This window comes from Mobula birostris, chromosome 1 (genome assembly GCF_030028105.1).
Source record: "Mobula birostris isolate sMobBir1 chromosome 1, sMobBir1.hap1, whole genome shotgun sequence".
Lineage (NCBI taxonomy): Eukaryota > Metazoa > Chordata > Chondrichthyes > Myliobatiformes > Myliobatidae > Mobula > Mobula birostris.
The window spans coordinates 79,744,116-79,763,813 of record NC_092370.1 but is presented as its reverse complement, the minus strand read 5'-3'; the positions used below and the strand labels follow the sequence as shown (position 1 = coordinate 79,763,813).

At 43.5% G+C, this 19,698-nt stretch overlaps 1 protein-coding gene across 1 annotated transcript in view; it reads right to left on the bottom strand.

Annotated features, from left to right (window-relative positions):
- The window catches only part of ttr (transthyretin (prealbumin, amyloidosis type I)), a 29,928-nt gene extending 14,277 nt beyond the window's left edge, over positions 1–15,651 (bottom strand). Inside the window, exons 1-3 of the mRNA XM_072264306.1 lie at positions 15,552–15,651; positions 5,324–5,460; positions 1,601–1,736 (exon numbers count right to left, since the gene is read on the bottom strand). Of these exons, the coding sequence (XP_072120407.1) occupies positions 1,601–1,736; positions 5,324–5,460; positions 15,552–15,632 (354 nt within the window). The 5' untranslated portion in view covers positions 15,633–15,651. The remainder of the gene's footprint in view (positions 1–1,600; positions 1,737–5,323; positions 5,461–15,551) is intronic.
- Positions 15,652–19,698: the final 4,047 nt, after the last annotated feature.

Sequence of the window (19,698 nt, the reverse complement as noted above, 5' to 3'; positions counted from 1 at the left end):
CAGAAATTGGCCCTTTGGCCCATCCGGTCTATACTGAACCATTTAAACTGCCTAATCCCATTGACCTGCAGTCAGACTATAGCCCTCCATATCCCTACCACCCATGTACCTATCCAAACTTCATTGTATTGCATTGATTCAGCTGATGTAAACTGGAATTTAGAAGGATGAGAAGTGTCCGCATAGAATGAATGCACCTGTAACGGGATCAGATAGAGTGTCCAAAACTAGACAGCTCAGCCCTCAGTGGATGGAGAACTCCAAATGTTGTGGAGAATGGATCATTGGAAGCACTGGAAGAAGAGAGAGGTTCATTTTTGAATGGGAACTGAGGACGATGGGGAACCGGTGCACAAGAGATGAGGCCTGGGGGATATTATACACAATGGTGAGTCAGGCTTGAGTGGCTAAATGGCTTACTCCTCATTTTCTTGGTCAAGGTCAGTAGAGATATATTCACCTGAAGATCATAAATACTATCATTAAATATAGATAAAAGGGAAGTGAATATGTTTCTAGATAGTAATGGGTTCAAAGGATGTGGGGATAATGTAGTGAAGTGGTTGATAGCCCGTGGTCATATAAAATGGTGAATCATGTCCTAGGCATTATGATTCTGAGGCCAGGATAGGGTGAATTGGTGATGTCTCTGGGGACCTGATCGTTCATGCTCTCTCAATCAACATCACTAAACCAGATTATCAGGTTACCCACTGTGGGAGCATACTGCACAAAAATTGGTGGCATTCCAAAAATGACATTTCAACACATTCTTCATAAGCTGCAAAATGCCTTTGGGATCTCCCAAGTCACCTGGAGACATTAAGAAACAGTGGAGGAACTCAGTCAGCCATTTCAGGCTGAGACCAAGGGTTAACTGTTTATTCCTCTCCATAGATGTTGCCTGACCTGCTGAGTTCCTCCAGCACTGTGCATGTGCTGCTTCAGATTTCCAGTATCTGCAGAATCTCGTGTGTCTGGAGAAATACGGTCTTTCTCTTTGTTAAGTTTACATGTGAATTGATGAATGCTGGAATTTTGTGTGAAATATGCTGTATTGGAACGGAAGCCTGCAATTTTCCTTGTACAGATTATTCTCTGGAGTTGAATGATCCCAGGAATGAAAGACTTAATTGTATGAGAGTGTTTGATGTGTCTGGGCCTGTACTGATGGAGTTCAGAAGGATGGGGAGAAGAGGCGTGAATCTTATTGAAGCCTACTTGGTTCTAAAAAAGGTCTGGATAGAGTTGATGTGCAGATAATATTTCCATCAGGATCTAGGATCCAAAGAAACATCTTCAGAATAAAAGGACATCACTTTATAACTGAGATAAGGACAAATCTATTCAGCCAGAGGAGAGTGAATCTATGGAATTCATTTCTGGAGAGGACTGTGGAGGCCAAGCCATTGGATATATTTAAAGCAGAGATTGGTACGCTCTTGATTGGCAAGGGGGTTAAAGTTTACATGGAGAAGGTGGGAGAAAAATAAATCAGCCATGATTGAATGGCGGAACAGACTCAATGGGCTGAATGGCTTAATTCTGCTCTGATAACTTATGTTCTTGCATATAAAGTATTCATTAAAGTGGAACTTACATCAGCACATTCATGGAAGGGGTTAATTCCTTTATTCCTCCAGTAGGCACCAGTGTCAAAGTGGATTTTGTACAGACCGGCTGGAAGATGCTCCTCGGAAGTAAGATTGTGGACTTCTCCACTTATTCCTGTGACCCTACAAAAGAAACCAATGGAGTAAGAACTACTTGTCAATGGTTCTATTGAGTGAGCTGTAAACTGAGTTAAAACCAGCTCTTTATACAGCACAGCAATGAGCCCTTCTACTCAGCACTCTCATGCTAACCTTTATTCCACCAGACCCACTTATCTGTATTAGGTTTGTATCTCTCTACGCCCTGCCTATCTGTGTCTGTCCAAGTGCCCTTTAAATGTAGTCATTGTATTTGATTCTGTTGCTTCCTCTAGCAATATCTTCCAAATACTAACCACTCACTGTGTCAAAAAACAAGTTCACCCCTTAGGTCCCCTTTAACACTCCTTAGACCCATGCCCTATTATTTTGGTGCTCCTCCAATGGAAAATAAGTTCAGTTCTTGTGTTCACTTCTGGTCCCCTCATTTTAGGAAGGATGTGGAAGCTTTAGAGAGGGGACAGAGGAAATTTAGCAGGATGCTGCCCGGATTGGAGAACATGTCTTATAAGAAAAGGTTGAGTGAGCTCTTTGGAGTAAAGGTGATGTGGTAGAAATATTGTGGTGAGCATTTGATCCATAATGACAGGTGAGGAAGCTCGTTAACAACCGTTTTATTGCGATAAACAGAAAACAGACAGGGCACTGTGACCTGGAGAGTGAACCCCACCAGTCTCACACCAACGGGGAAGGTGACCATCACACACCCTGGTTACAGTTAGGGTGACCACAAATACACAAACAAATAACTGTATAACCCAAGCTAAATTGAAACAATAAATGAACTGGAACTTCCCACCATAATCCCACAAAAGCATTTTAACACAAGACCAATAAACAGTGCTGATCATTAGAAATGCAGGGGCAGGCTGTCGACACACTACCCCTCCCCCACCCAAAGCTTCACAGTATATAAGGTGATAAGTCAGAGACAGAATGGTCAGCCAGAGGCTTCTATCTCGGGCGGAATGGCTAATATAGGGAAGGGGCATTATTTTAAGGTGATGTCAAGGGCAGGCTTTTTTTTAGTTAGTCATTGTGTGGAACGGGATCTCAGTGGTGATAGTAAAGACAGCTACATTAGGGAAATTTAAGAAAATCTTGGATAGACTCATGGATGAGAAAAAAATCGAGGGTTATGTGGTAGGGAAGGGTTAGACTAATCTTGAAGTGGATTAAAAGGTTGGCATAACATTGCGTGCGATATTGTTCTTTGTTCTAAAACAGATTCTGACTGTCCACCTTCTCTATGCCCCTTGTAATCTTATATACAGGTTCTCCCCAGGTTTTGAACACCTGACTTATGTACAGTCTGCACATACATCCAAGCATTTTGAGACTGGTGGGATGGACTTGCCAGCTGTTACGTATTGTAGGGCTGCAAGGAGCCCCTGCCATGTAGAAACTCAGTTCATGGTATTATCTGAATGATTGAACTAAGTGCACATTGCTCTTAAATAGCCTGTGTTTTTATTTAAATGTATTGTCAGGAAGCTGCAATTGTGAACTTTTTGATTTGGAGATGCAGCACAGTAACAGGGTCCTTAGGTCCAATTAGCCTCTTCTGCTCAATTACACCCATCTGACCAATTAACCTAATAACCTGTCTACCTTTGAAATGTGGCAGGAAACCAGAGCACCCAGAAGAAACCGTACCGTCATGGGGAGAACGCACAAGCAGTGACCCAGGTTCAGTTCCGCTGCTACTGTGCTGTCTGTTATAAACAGTTATCAGCAATACAGCCCTGTCAAAATCTGGGAACATCTATCATGTCACTCCTCAGCTGCTTTTGCTGCAGGGGGAGAAAACAAGCCCAGCCTATCCAGTCTCTCTCCATCACAAAAATTCTCCGATTCAGGTGAACCTTCTTTGTCCCTCACATATCATTCCGATAGTGTGATGACCGGAACTGTGCACGATATCCCAAGGGTGGCCTAACCAGTGTTTTGTAAAGTAGGCCAGTATGAACTAAGATATGGGGCAGAAGGCGGCTGTTTGGCCCAACAAGTCCCAACTGGGAAACAAATGGCAGATGGTGGAATCTGAAACTAAAGCAGAAATGCTGGGGAACCTCAGTCAAACAGGCAGTATGTGTTGAAAGAAAAATCAGTTAATGGTTCAGGTTGAAGATCCTTTCTCAGATCTGGGGTAGAGTGGGTTAGAGGTGGTGTAGTCTTCAGTTTTTATTGCAGAGCTGGGGAGGGGACAGGAAGGTGTAAAGTAAAAGATTATTTGGAGATTGGTGAGAACAGATTGAGTGGTAAGGAATAATAGCAAAAGGATTGCAGGAGACTAATTTGGGTATTGTGTGCAGTTTTAGCCACCTACCGACAGGAAAGATGTAAATAAGGTTCAAAGAGTACAGAGAACATTTACAAGGATGTTGCCGGGTCTGGAGGACTGGAGTTGTAAGGAAACATTGAGTAGGTTAGGACTTTTTTCCTCTTGAAACGTAGAAGATTGAGAGGAGATTTGATAGAGGTATACAAAATCATGAGGGTATAGATAGGGTAAATGCAAACAGGCTTTTTCCTTTGAGATTGGGTGGGACTATAAATAGATCATGGGTTAACGGTGAAAAGTTCAAGGGCAACATGGGGGAAAAGTTCTTCACTCAGAGGGTTGTGAGAGTGTGGAACGGGCTGCCAGCACAAGTGGTGCATGAGAGCTTGATTTCAACCTTTAAAGTGAGGTTTGGATAGTTACAGGATGATAGAGGTGAGGAGATCTATGGTCCAGGTGCAGAGTAATGGGAATAGGCAGGTTAAGAGGTTTGGCACAGTCTAGATGAACCTAAGGGTCTGTTTCTGTGCTATACTTCTCTATGACTCTATGGCTTTATGATTACTGACCACTGGAAAGACATTTTAAGGAAACAGGTTGAGAAAGGGATTGATAGTGTAAAATGAAGATGGAGCAAGTTAAAGTTGGGAAAAGCAATGTTCCAGAAGGCTGCAAGGTGCTCAGATGACTTCCTCTAGTTGGGCTTCCTTATGGGACTGGAGTAGAATTGACCGTAAGACACAAGAGCAGCATCAAGCCATTTGGCCCATTAAGCTGGCACCACCAACAGAATGAGGAGAAGGGGTGAGAATTAAAGAGGCACACATCAGAACCTCAGGGCCATGCCCCGCGGCTCTATGCATGTCCATCTTGTCTGGTTCATTCCCTCATCTAGGTTCCTTTTGCCTGGAATTCAAGTGCCTATCTGAAAAACTGGATGAACTCAGAGGCACAGCATCTGGGGAGGGAGGTGTGGAGCCATCATTTTATGTCAAAAAAACATCGTCTCCATTTTTGTTCATTGAAGGATCTTGACCTCAAACATGGATGGGAAAGGTTTAGAGGAATCCAGCTCCAACCCAGGAAAACGGGACTAGCTCAGGTGGACACCTTTGTAGACATGGATAACTTGGGCTGAAGGGCCTGTTTCTCTACTGTATAACTCCCCGACTCTATAAACCTATATAAAGTACCCCAAAAGCCAGCCTTGCCAAAGATGCTGACATCAATATTTGAAAAAAAAACACATTGAGCATTGGACACCAAGAAGTTGCAGAGGCCTGATTTGCTGCAGGCCTGGGAAAGGGCAGTCAGATATTGTACTCACGCTGTGGAGAGCTGCTGCCAGGTTTGGTCGTCACTTTGCCTCAGCATTTGAACGTGCAGGTTTGCAGCTGGTGTACCGCTCACAGCATCCAGAACTTTGATGAGGATTGGGCATTTGTCATCACGGGCACCATGACTCTACGTTCAAAGGAAACAGGTAAGTGATGGAAAATTGAGACTTCCTCAAGGCAAAGGCATCCAAATGTAATTAATGTCAATGGATTCTCTAAGAATGCAATTTAACTGTTTACAAATTGAAATGAAGAACCAAGATAAACGTAGATGAAATTAATAGAAAACTTGCTCTTCTATAGGCCCTTTGAATGTTTCCAAATCACCTTGCAGCCAATGAAATAACATAGTCTCTATTGTTATATAGGAAATGTAGCAGCCAAGATGCACATAGCAAGATCCCACTACCACAACAATGATTGGGTGAAATCTTTGTACTTGACTATACTGACAGGTTCTATCCTGCTATTATCAGGCTCTTAAACAGAAATGGATTTGAAGCTGGATTATTAGTGTGGCCTGTACAGAGATGCAGTACAAAGCTTGTCTTGCATACTGCATCTCTGTATCTCATGGGTCGTCGTATCTGACCCACGACCTCCGGCACTACATTCCAGATCTCAGCAGCATACTGTGTGAAAAAAAATCTCCCCTCAAATCCTCTTTAAAACACCTTCCACTCACATTAAACCTATACCCTCTCCTTTTGATACCCCCTGAGGATCCTGGCTGCTGAATAGTGCGACAATCAAGCTGATTGTTTTGCTTTGGATGAAAACAAGCACTCCTTCACTGCTGGCACTGCAGCTTTAGGCAAAGTCCAAAATGCTGCTATTTTTCTTGTTGATTTATTGAACCTGGCAGTCACAAATACTACCAACATCCAATGTCATTTCCCAAACGTACTTGGAAGGACAGTACAAGCTGCCTCCTGAATTGTTGCATAGTGTGGCGAAGATGCCTTTGGACAATGGGCTCCTGGGATTTAGACCGAAAACTAGGGTACAGTTAAAAACAAGAAATTGTGCAGTTCTAGTCCCTCAATATAAGATGGACATGGAAGCTTTAGAGCAGGGTGCAAATAAAATTGCCAGCACGCTGCCTGGGTTAGAGAGCATGCCTTAACAAAGCCAAACAAGCTAGGACTTCCTTCCTTCGGAGTGAAGAAAAATGAGAGGTGCTTTGATAGGGGTGCACTAGAAGGTAGGAGGCCTTGTTAAAGAGACTGCCCTTTTCCCAGGGTAGAAATGACTAATACGAAAGGGTATAATTCTAAGGTGCTTGGAGAAAAGTATAGGGCTCAGAGATTTTTATAAAGAGAGTGTTAGGTGTGTGGAACACACTGTCAAGGTGGTGGTAGAGACAGATACATTAGGGACTTTTAAGAGACTCTTAGACTGGCACATGGATGAAAGAATGAAAGCAAAAAAAGGAGGGCTGCTGTATGTGGGGCGGGGGGAGATTAGATAAATCTTGGAGTAGTCTAAGTGGTTGGCACAACATCATAGGCTGTACTGTTCAAAGTAAATTGTTCACAGGGTAAAAAAATTCCCTTGCTAGAGCCTAACTGAGAAAGAGGATCAGATTTCTTCCCATGAAGAAAGTTAGAGCAGAGGACAGAGATCAGACTCTTACTTGAATGATGAAATGGATGCTTGACCTCACAATCTATCTCATTATGATCTTGCACCTGCATTTTCTCTGTAGTTCTTACATTTTATTCTGCATTCTGTTATTGTTTTACCTTGTTCTATAAGCACTGGCCTGATGAGCCTATAAGGATTGGGACAGACTTTAACTTTAACCTCACTACACTGTGTAACGATCTGATCTGTATGAATAGTACTCAAGTCAACCTTTCCACTGCCCATGTGACAATACTAAACCAGCAGCAACATAGTATAGACATAGAACAGACCTTTAGGTGCAACATGACTGTGCTGACTATGATACCAATCAAAGCTAATCCTACCTACGTGCACAAGATCCATATTCCCTCCCCCCATCCTCTGTTTGTTCATGTGTTCATGAAAGGGGAAAGATTTGAGAGAGACTGAAAAGAAAATTTTTCATTCAGACTGCTGGTTTTATGGAATGAGCTGCTAAAGGAAGTGATAGAGGCGGATTCAATAACAATATTTAAAACACATTTGAACAGGTACATGGATAGGAAAGGTGCAGAGGAGTATGGGCCAAATGCAGGCAAAAGGGACTAGGCTCTTGGTTGGCGTGGATGAGTTGTGCCAAAAGGACTGTTACCATGCCGTTTAACTCAGTGACTTTATGTTTATCTAAATGCCTCCTAAACAGTGCTATCGTATCATCTTCCCCTGCCAGCAGGTTCCAGGCACTTACAACTTGTGTACAAAAAGCTTGCATTGTATGTCTCCTTTAAGATTCCCCCCTCTAACCTTAAACCTACGCCCTCTAGTATGTGGCATTTCCACAGGGGGAAAATGACTTGGATTGCCCACCCTATTTATGCCTCCGACAGCTTTATAAACTTCTATCAGGTCTCCCCTCAGCCTCCAAAGCTCCAGGGGAAAAAGCCCAAGTTTGTCCAACCTCTCCTTATAATTGTCACTAATCCAGGCAAAATCCTCCTTCTTCAGAGCCCCACGTCCTTCCTGTGATACATACACAGTACTCCACCTGCAGCCTAACTAAATATCTGAACAACTGCAACATGACTTCCTGACTTTTATCCCCAGCACCCTGACTGGGGAAGGAAAGCATGCTGAACACCTTACTTACATCTCTAAGTTGCCACTCTCAAGCATCTATGGACTTGCAAGATTTATGGTCAGTGCCCATTCTTATGGACTAAATAGAATGTGCACGGAGAGCATGTTTCCATTAGTGGTAGCATCCAGGATGAAAAGGCACAGTCACAGAATAAAAGGACATCCCGTTAGATGAGGAGGAATTTCTTTAGCTGGAGGGTGGTGAATCTGTGGAATTCGCTGCTTCAGACGGCTGAGGAGGCAATGTATATTTAAAGCAGAAGCCTACAGGTTCTTGGTTAGTAAGAGTGTCAAAGCTCACAGGGAGTGTGTGTGTTGCTTGGATTTCCAGCATCTACAGGTTTTCTTTTGTTAGGGAGAATGGGGCTGAGAGGGGAAATAAATGAACCATGATCGAAGGCTGAAGCAGACTCGATGGGACAAATGGCTTAATTCTGCTCCTAAGTCTTATGGTCTTGTAGTTTTGTGGTAAGTCGCTGTGTTTGGTTTGACTGGTGCTTGATCTACTAGACAACAGACTCAGAGTATTGGGTGCCTTGAGTTCTTGACAGAGGACAGCTGGAGCCAGAGGGAGGCCGATGAAACCTTTGGTCATCTTTTGATAATCAAGGATGCACCACGTTGACTTGGATCAGCCAGGGTGACTCTGGGTAGAGGATACATCAAATGAGCAGAGTGGAAGCAGACTGGGCCTATATTCTCTAGAACTCGGAACAGTGAGAGGAGAGGTGTACAAATCTTATAGATCTCATCGATCCATATAAATGCAGGGACAATGTTCCTCTGGCTTATTGGTCTTGAACCAGTGGTCAAATTACTATAGCAAAGGATTGATCAGTCAGATGAGGTGGGGTGAAAATTCTTCACCCAGAGGGTGGTGATCTCTGGAGTTATCTACCCAAGAGGCCAGTGCAGGAAAAGGTAGATATGTTTATTTTTAGATATTAAGGAAATTTGGCATGTCCCTGGTGATTCTCACCGATTTTTATAAACGCACCATAGAAAGCATCCTATCTGTACGCATCACAGCTTGGTATGGCAACGACTCTGTTGTATGGCAGAGAGTTGTGAATGCAGCTCAGCACATCACAGAAATCAGCCTCCTATCTATGGACTCAGTCTATACTTCTCACTTCTTCAGTAAGGCAACCAGCATAGGCAAAGGTCCCACCCATCCCGGATATTCTACCTTCTCTCCCTCCTATTGGACAGAAGATAGAAAAGCTGAAAGCACATACCAGCGGGTTCAAGGACAGCTTCTATCCCATTGTTATCAGACGTTAAAAAATGAATCTTTGATCTCCCGCTCTTTCACATAGTGGACCCTGTACTCTCTGCCTGCATTACACGTTCTCCATAACTGTAGCAGTAACGGTAATAGAGGTATTCTAAGGGACATGGATAGACAAGGACTGATTAAAGATAGTCAGCATGGCTTCATGCATGGTAGGTCATGTCTCACCAAATTTATAGAGTTTTTCAAGAAAGTTATCAGGAAAGTGGATGAAGGCAAGGCAGGATATTGTCTACATGGACTTTACCAAGGCTTTTGACAAGGTCCCGCATTGGAGGTTGGTCAAGAAAGTTCAGTCGCTCAGCATGCAGGATGAAGTTGTAAATTGGATTAGACCTTGGCTTTGTGGGAGAAGCCAGAGAGTGGTAGTAGAGGGTTGCCTCTCTGACCGGAGGCCTGTGACTAGTAGAGTGCCGCAAGGATCAGTGGTGAGTCCATTGTTGTTTGTCATCTATATCAATGACCTGGATGATAATGTAGTTAACTGGATCAGCAAGTTTGTGGATGACACCAAGACTGGGGGTGGAGTGGACAGTGAAGATGGCTATCATGGCTTGCAGAGGAATCTGCTTCAGGTAGAAAAATGGACTGAAATATGGCAGATGGAATTTAATGCAGACAAGTACGAGATGATGCACTTCAGTAGGACCAACCAGGGTATATCTTACACAGTGAATTCGGGGGCACTGAGGAGTATGGTAGAACAAACGGATCTGGGAATACAGGTCCATAATTCATTGAAAGTTGTGTCGCCGGTAGATAGGGTTGTGAAAAAAGCGTTTGGTACATTGACCTTCATAAATCTAAGTATTGAGTACAGGATGTTACATTGAAGTTGGATATGATGATGGTGAGGCCTAATTTGGAGTATTGTGTGCAGTTTTGGTCAGCTACCTACAGGAATGATGTAAAGAAGGTTGAAAGAGTACAAAGAGTATTTACAAGGATGTTACTGGGTCTGGAGGACCTGAGTTATAAGAGTTTAGGACTTTATTCCTTAGAACAAAGAGGTTTGAGAGGAGATAACTCTACGAGGTGTTTTTTTTATCGACCACCCAATAGTAACAGGGACATCGAGGAGCAGGAGATTCTGGAAAGGTGTAATAATAACAGGGTTGGCGTGGTGGAAGATTTTAATTTCCCAAATATCAATTGGCATGTTCCTAGAGCAAGGGGTTTAGATGGGTTGGAGTTTGTTAGGTGTGTTCAGGAAAGTTTCTTGACACAATATGTAGAAAAGCCTACAAGAGGAGAGACTGTACTTGATCTGGTATTGGGAAACGAACCTGGTCAGGTGTCAGATCTCTCAGTGGGAGAGCATTTTGGAGATAGTGATCACAATGTTATCCTCTTTACTGTAGCATTGGAGAGGTAAAGGAACAGAAAAGTTAGGAAAGTGTTTATTTGGAGTAAGGGGAAATATGAGGCTATCAGGCAGGAACTTGGAAGCCTTAATTCGGACAAATGTTCTCAGGGAAATGTACAGAAGAAATGTGGCAAATATTCAGGGGATATTTGCGTGGAGTTCTGCATAGGTACGTTTCAATGAGACAGGGAAAATATGGTAGGATACAGGAACTGTGGTGTACAAAGGCTGTTGAAAATCTAGTCAAGAAGAAAAGAAGAGCTTATGAAAGGTTAAAAAAAACTAGGTAATGATAGAGATCCAGAAAATTATAAGGCTAGCAAGAAGGAGATTAAGAAAGAAATTAGGAGAGCCAGAAGGAACCATGAGAAGGCCTTGGCTGACAGGATTAAGGAAAACCCCAAGGTATTCTGCAAATATTTGAAGAGCAAGAGGATAAGACGTGAAAGAATAGGACCAATCAAGTGTGGCAGTGGAAAAGTGTGCAGGGAACTGGAGGAGCTAGCAGAGGTACTTAATGAGTACTTTGCTTCAGTATTCACTACAGAAAAGGATCTTGGTGATTGTAGGGATGACTTAAAGCAGGCTGAAAAGCTTGAGCATGTAGATATTAAGAAAGAGGATGTGCTGGAGCTTTTGGAAAGCATCAAGTTGGATAAGTCACTGGGACCAGGCAAGATGTACCCCAGGCTACTGTGGGAGGCAGGGGAGGAGATTGCTGAGCCTCTGGCGATGATCTTTGCATCATCAATGAGGATGGGAGAGGTTCCGGAGGATTGGAGGGTTGTGGATGTTGCTCCGTTATTCAAGAAAGGGAGTAGAGATAGCCCGGGGAATTATAGACCAGTGAGTCTTACTTCAGTGGTTGGTAAGTTGATGGAGAACAACTGGAGAGGCAGGTTTTAGGAACATTTGGAGAGGCATAATATGATTAGGAATAGTCAGCACGGCTTTGTGAAAGGCAGGTCGTGCCTTACGAACCTGATTGAATTTTCTGAGGATGTGACTAAACACATTGATGGTGGTAGAGCAGTAGATGTAGAGTAAATGGATTTCAGCAAGGCATTTGACAAGGTACCCCATGCAAGGCTTATTGAGAAAGTAAGGAGGCATGGGATCCAAGGGGCATAGTTTTGTGGATCCAGAACTGGCTTGCCCACAGAAGGCAAAGAGTGGTTGTTGATGGGTCATGTTCTGCATGGAGGTTGATGACCAGTGGTGTGCCTCAGGGACCTGTTCTGGGACCCCCTACTCATTGTGATTTTACAAATGATCTGGATGAGAAAGTGGAGGGATGGGTGAGTAAATTTGCTGACGACAAAGGTTGGGGGTGTTGTGGATAGAGTGGAGGTCTGTCAGATTATTAACGGTAAGACTCTTGGCAGTGTGGAGGATCAGAGGGATCCTAGGGTCTGAGTACATAGGATACTGAAAGCAGCTGTGCCGGTTGACTCTGTGATTAAGAAGGCATACGGTGCATTGGCCTTCATCAATCGTGGGATTGAGTTTAGGAGCCAAGAGGTAATGTTGCAGCTATATAGGACCCAGGTCAGACCCTACTTGGAGTATTGTGCTCAGTTTTAGTCGCCTCACTAGAGGAAGGATGTGGAAATCAAAGAAAGGATGTGGAAATCATAGAAAGGGTGTAGAGGAGATTTACAAGGATGCTGCCTGGATTGAGGAGCATGCCTTATGAGAATAGATTGAGTGAACTCAGCCTTTTCTCCTTGGAGTGACGGAGGATGAGAGGTGACCTTATAGAGGTGTACAAGATGATGAGAGGCATTGATCGTGTGGATAGTCAGAGGCTTTTCCCCAGGGCTGAAATGGCAAGCACGAGAGGGCACAGTTTAAAAGCGCTTAGAAGCAGGTACAGAGGAGATGAGATGTTAGGGTTAAGTTCTTATGCAGAGAGTGGTGAGTGCATGGAATGGGCTGCCGGTGACGATGGTGGAGGCAGATAAGATAAGGTCTTTCAAGAGACTCCTGGACAGGTACATGGAGCTCAGAAAAATAGAGGGCTATGGGTAACCCGAGGTAATTTCTAAGGTAAGGACATGTTTGGCACAGCTTTGTGGGCCGAAGGGCCTGTACTGTGCTGTAGGTTTTCTGTGTTTCTATCTGATAGAGGTATTCAAAAGTATGCAGGGTAGAAAGAGGGCAAATGCAAGCAGGCTTTTTCCACTGAGGCTGGGAGGGACTACAGAGGTCGTGGGTTAAGTGTAAATGCTGAAAGGTTTAAGGGGAACAAGAAAGGAAGCTTCTTCACTCAGAGGGTTGAGAGTGTGTGGAATGAGCTTCCAGCATAAGTGGTACGTGCGAGCTTGATTTCAATGTAAAAGCAAAAATTGGATAAGTACATGGATGGTGGGGGTATCAAGGGCTATGGTCCTGGTGCAGGTTGATAGGTATAGACAGTTTAAATGTTTTTGACATGTATTAGATGGGTCTGTTTCTGTGCTGTACTTTTCAATGACTCTATGTTTCTATATTGTGCATTCTGTTTCTCAACAATGAACTGATGTGATGAAGTGATCTGTCTGGATTGTTTGCAAAACAAAGCTTTTCTCTGATAAGCTCTTCTTGGGTTTCCAGCCAGGTACAGATACCAATATGAACCAGCACTTCGATGACAAACTCTGCCACTTCATCAGGGATGACGCCTAGGCCTTCATCTTTGTCAAAATTCTTTTTCTCTAGTTTTATTTCAATGGCTTCCTTCACCAGGTTTTCTTTATCTTTAACAAAAATGAAGGCCTCGCTCTAGGTAAGAACTGGAACTCGATTGTAAACAAGGTGGGGCTGTGGAAACCTGATTGGATAAGAACTAATCAGTCTGGAGAGATGGATGTTTGGAGTATATAGCCCTGCTGAAGATGGCGGAGTTTGTCATCAAAATGTCTGTTAGAATCGATACTGCTTTACCTTGTTCTACCTGATTCTGATTCTGAAAAGCCATCAAGTTAGGCCTAACACAAAAGGGCTGTTCCTCTGTGTCATAGAGTCATAGTGTCATACAGTATGGATACAGCCTCTTCGGCCCGACTTTCCCATGCCAGTCAATATTGCAACCTAAGCTCGCCCCATTTGCCTGCATTTAACCCATATCCCTCTTAATCTTTTTCATCTGTGCATCCATCCAAATTGTAGAAAGGTAACCAGGGGTTGAATTTTATGCCACCAGTGGAATGATTAGAGAGGATATCAACAAAAATATTTTCTCTCAATGAGCGAGGATTTGGAATTCACAGGAGGAGAAAGGTAGAGACAGAAACAATCCCCATGCTTAATAAGTATCTGAATGAGCCCAGGAAGAGTTGAGGCTTGCAGAGCAGTGTCCAAGGAGAAGTGGTATTCATCTACAGTCCATCACTGGGAGTACAAATAAATGGAATCAGAATCAGGTTTATTATTGGGAAATTTGTTAACTTAATGGCAGCAGTTCAATGCAATATATGATAATATAGAAAGAAAAAAAAGTAAATCAATTATAGTAAGTATATATATGTACATAGAATAGATTAAAAATAGTGCAAAACCAGAAATAATATACTAAAAAAAGTGAGGGAGTGTTCATGGGTTCAATGTCCATTTAGGAATTGGATGGCAGAGTGGAAGCAGGTGTTCCTGAATCGCTGAGCATGTACCTTCAAGCTTCTGTACCTCCCTCCTGATGGTAACAATGAGAAGAGGGCATGCCTTGGGCGATGGAGGGTCCTTAATAATGGACGTCGCCTTTCTATGGAGGCTAATACCCAAGATGGAGCTGACCAGTTTTATGACTTAGTGTAGCTTCTTCTGGTCCTGTGCAGTCGTCCCTCCCCATACCAGACAGTGATGCAGCCTGTCAGAATGCTTTCCATGGCGCATGTATAGAAGATAGAGTGTTTTAGTTGACAAACAAAATCTCTTCAAACTTCTAATGAAATATAGCTGCTGTCGTGCCCTCTTTATAGCTGCATCAATATGTTGTGTCCAGGTTAGTTCCTCAGAGATATTGGGACTCAGGAATTTGAAAATGCTTACTCTGTCCACTCTGCTCTTTCTTGGAAAGCCTATGTGTAATTTATGTCCAGCTTACTGCAAATGCTGCTTATTTGATGGTATACGCCTGTGATGCTGCTGTGAGATTTTCATTGCACCTGTACACATATGTACTTGTGCATATGACAATAATTTTGGTTTTGACTTCGGAAATTTAGTAAATAGAACATATTGGCTGCATGTTTTAGTTTTCAGTCACTGGTTAATAATGAACTAAAATATAATTCAGCACAGCACACTATGTCTGTGCTGAATACGTTGCTAAATAATGGTAAACTTCTGCTTGCATGAGATCCATATTCTTCCTTTCTGTACATAAGATTTACATAAACTACTCTGTTGTTTCGTCCCAGGTGAAGCCGAAAAGAAAATATTCTCTACAGACGCCAGTACCGGCAGCCAGAAGACACAAAAGCCTGAAAGCACATGCCACTTCGGAAAAGGACAGCTTCAATCCCACTATTATTAGACTCTTGAACAGACCTCTTGTACGGTAAGATTGACACTTAGTCTCACATGATCTTGAACTTTATTGTTTAGCTCTACTGCACTTATTCAGTAGTTTTTACACTTCATTTTGCGTCATTATTGTTTTACCTTATTCTAGCTCAATGCATTGTGTAGTAATTTGAGCTGAATAAACAGTATGCAAGACAAACTTTTCACTGGGACATATGACAATATTAAAACCAATTCTGCCAATACCAATGCAATCACCAATAAGTATCCCCTTAAAAGAAAGACTTACCGCCTTATTGGAAATACTTACCACACTTGTGGCTCCACTGGAGGCAGTGAGGGCGAACACAAACAACAACAGTGCATGGAACATTTTGCACTCTCTGTACATCAATACGAGGTGGAGCTGTTGTGTTTGAGGGCAGACTTTATAGTACAACCAGGCAGGGGTCACCCAATCACTAACCTCCAAACTGCTGACTTAGATTATTATCTCAATAAACACTGGGCAAATCAGTAACTCGTGGAATGGGGTGCTCATTGGACAACAACAAAAGTCTCCCCCTTTAATGCAGCCCCCGAGTTCAGAGCAGCTTTAGCAAGGCAAAGCCGTGATGAATGGTTTGCACAGTTGGTTAATGCAAAATGTTTAAAACAGGTTTTGGTGTTGTTGCTTTTCCAACAAATCTGTAATGACTTTATTTAAAAATGCTAGCATAGAATCAGTGCGTGCACCACTGGTACAGTTAGCCACTGCCTCCTAGCTGCAGAGACCCAGGTTTGATTCTGACTTTTGGGTGTGGAGTTTACATTTCCTCCCTGTGAGCGTGTGATTTTTCTCTGGGGCTCTGGTTTCCTCGCACACCCCAAAGTTGGTTGGTAAATTGGCTGCAGTAAGCTGTCCCCAGGTGTGAGAGTGAGAGGAGGAATCGGGCGGGGCGGGGGGGCATTGATAGGAACGTGGGGAAAGTAAGATGGGATTAGTGTCGACATGTACCTGAGGGTTTGCAGGGATTCTGTTTGCCTGTCTCAGGCTAGATTCTGAAATCAAAGAAGAGCCCTTATGCCAGCAGATCTAGGCTACTGGAGGACGTAACATTACAAGTTATAGATCCCTCTCCCTTGATATTTCTCTGATTTATTCTCTCTCCAGGTCCTGCCAAATTTTGCAGAGTCAGAGAGTAGTATGGCATGGACACAACCCTTCAGCTCATCACATCTCCGCTGACCTTTTTACTCATGTACACTAATCCTATTTGCCAGATGGTCTGCATCCCAGAGTGCTTAAGGAAGTAGCCCAAGAAATAGTGGATGCATTAGTGATAATTTTTCAAAACTCATTAGATGCTGGACTAGTTCCTGAGGATTGGAGGGTGGCTAATGTAACTCCACTTTTTAAAAAAGGAGGGAGAGAGAAACCGGGGAATTATAGACCGGTTAGCCTAACATCGGTGGTGGGGAAACTGCTAGAGTCAGTTATCAAAGATGTGATTACAGCACATTTGGAAAGCGGTGAAATGATCGGACAAAGTCAGCATGGATTTGTGAAAGGAAAATCATGTCTGACGAATCTCATAGAATTTTTTGAGGATGTAACTAGTAGAGTGGATAGGGGAGAACCAGTGGATGTGGTATATTTGGATTTTCAAAAGGCTTTTGACAAGGTCACACACAGGAGATTAGTGTGCAAACTTAAAGCACATGGTATTGGAGGTAAGGTATTGATGTGGATAGAGAATTGGTTGGCAGACAGGAAGCAAAGAGTGGGAATAAACGGGACCTTTTCAGAATGGCAGGCAGTGATTAGTGGGGTACCACAAGGCTCAGTGCTGGGACCCCAGTTGTTTACAATATATATTAATGACTTGGATGAGGGAATTAAATGCAGCATCTCCAAGTTTGCGGATGACACGAAGCTGGGCGGCAGTGTTAACTGTGAGGAGGATGCTAAGAGGATGCAGGGTGACTTGGATAGGTTAGGTGAGTGGGCAAATTCATGGCAGATGCAATTTAATGTGGATAAATGTGAAGTTATCCACTTTGGTGGCAAAAACAGGAAATTGATTATTATCTGAATGGTGGCCGATTAGGAAAAGGGGAGGTGCAACGAGACCTGGGTGTCATTATACACCAGTCATTGAAAGTGGACATGCAGGTACAGCAGGCGGTGAAAAAGGCGAATGGTATGCTGGCATTTATAGCGAAAGGATTTGAGTACAGGAGCAGGGAGGTACTACTGCAGTTGTACAAGGCCTTGGTGAGACCACACCTGGAGTATTGTGTGCAGTTTTGGTCCCCTAATCTGAGGAAAGACATCCTTGCCATAGAGGGAGTACAAAGAAGGTTCACCAGATTGATTCCTGGGATGGCAGGATTTTCATATGATGAAAGACTGGATGAACTAGGCTTATACTCATTGGAATTTAGAAGATTGAGGGGGGAATCTGATTGAAATGTATAAAATCCTAAAGGGATTGGACAGGCTAGATGCAGGAAGATTGTTCCCGATGTTGGGGAAGTCCAGAACGAGGGGTCACAGTTTGAGGATAAAGGGGAAGCCTTTTAGGACCGAGATGAGGAAAAACTTCTTCACACAGAGAGTGGTGAATCTGTGGAATTCTCTGCCACAGGAAACAGTTGAGGCCAGTTCATTGGCTATATTTAAGAGGGAGTTAGATATGGCCCTTGTGGCTAAAGGGATCAGGGGGTATGGAGGGAAGGCTGGTACAGGGTTCTGAGTTGGATGATCAGCCATGATCATACTGAATGGCAGTGCAGGATCAAAGGGCCGAATGGCCTACTCCTGCACCTATTTTCTATGTTTCTATGTTGCCCACATTAGGACTGTAGCCTTCTGTACCTGCCTATTTAAACATCTGTCTAAATATCTCTTAAACATAGAAATTGTGTCTGGTTCCGCCATCTCCTCTAGCTGCACGTTCCAGATATTAACCACTGTTTCAAAAACGTAGCCCTGAAAGCCCTTTTAGATTTTCTACCTTTCACCTTAGAACAATGCCCACTTGCATTTGATATCCTAACATGGGAAAATGATACTGACTATCTACCCTGTTTATGCCTCATATGATTTTATTTACCTCTATTGGATCACCCCTCATTCCAGGAAGAACAAACTCAGCCTATCAAATCTAAGTCAAGTCCTCAAATCCAGGCCATAGCCTGGTGAATCTCCATTGCAACCATATCTTTCCTGTGGTTTGGCGACCAGAACTACGCACAACACTCCAAGCGTGGTCTGATAACGTAAAGATAGAACATAACATCCCAATCCTTACACTGCGTCCCATGACTATAAAGGCAAGCATGCCATATTCACCAACCTATTAATTCAAACTCACAAGAATGTATGAAGCTGCAAAGAGCAGTGGACTCTGCCCAATACATCACAGGCGCCTCCCTCGTCACCACTGATGTACAGGAGGCACTGCCTCAGGAAGGGAACATACATGATCAAAGATCTCCACCATCCAGGCCATGCCATCTTCTTGCAGCTACCATCAGGCAGGAGATACAGAGCCCTTAAGTCCTGCACCACCAGCTTCAGGAAGGCTACTCCCCTTCAATAATTTGGTTCTTTAACCAACTAGCACAACCCTTTTCACTACCTCAGTGGTGGTTGTCCATTGTGTCCGATGAAGACAGGAAACAGTGCGGGAGAGATTTTAAAGAGGAAAAGTCATTGCACTGGGGCAGCTCCACTCTCTTGACCCCATGTCCGGGTCCAGTGGTATGAAAAAGTGTGAATAACATACACTGACATCCTCAGACTCTAGTGTCGCCATGACTAGTTGCACGACAGCCTGGTGTGCAGGCTCCAGGGCACAGGATCACAAGAAGCTGCAAAGCATTGTAAACTCAGCCAGCTCCATCAAGGGTAGAACCCTTCCCACTACTGAGGACACCTTCAAAAGGCAGTGCCCGAGGAAGGCAGCATTTATCATTAAGGACCCTCACCATCCAGGACACCTCATTATTACCATCAGCAAGGAAGTACAGGAGCCTGAAGACCCACACTCAACATCTTAGGAACTGCAAACATTCATCAGGATGCTGTTCAGTGAGTACAGCTCAACATTACCATCCCCTCAAAATTGATCAATAAACTCCAAGACCTAGGTATTGATACCTCCTTGTAGAAATTGATCCTGAATTTCCTCACTTTCAAACACCAGTCCTTTCAGATTGGCAACAACATCTCCACAATCACCATCAGCACAGGTGCAGCACAAGGCTGCATGCTTAGCCTCTGCTCTACTCTCTTTATACCTATGTCCGTGTGGCTAAGTAATGCTCCAATGGCATATTCAAGTTTGCTGACAACGCCACTGCTGTAGGCAAAATCAAAAGTGATGATGAATCAGCATATAGGAGGGAGATTGAAAATCTGGCTGAGTGGTGCCACAACAACAACATCTCACCTCAATGACAGCAAGACC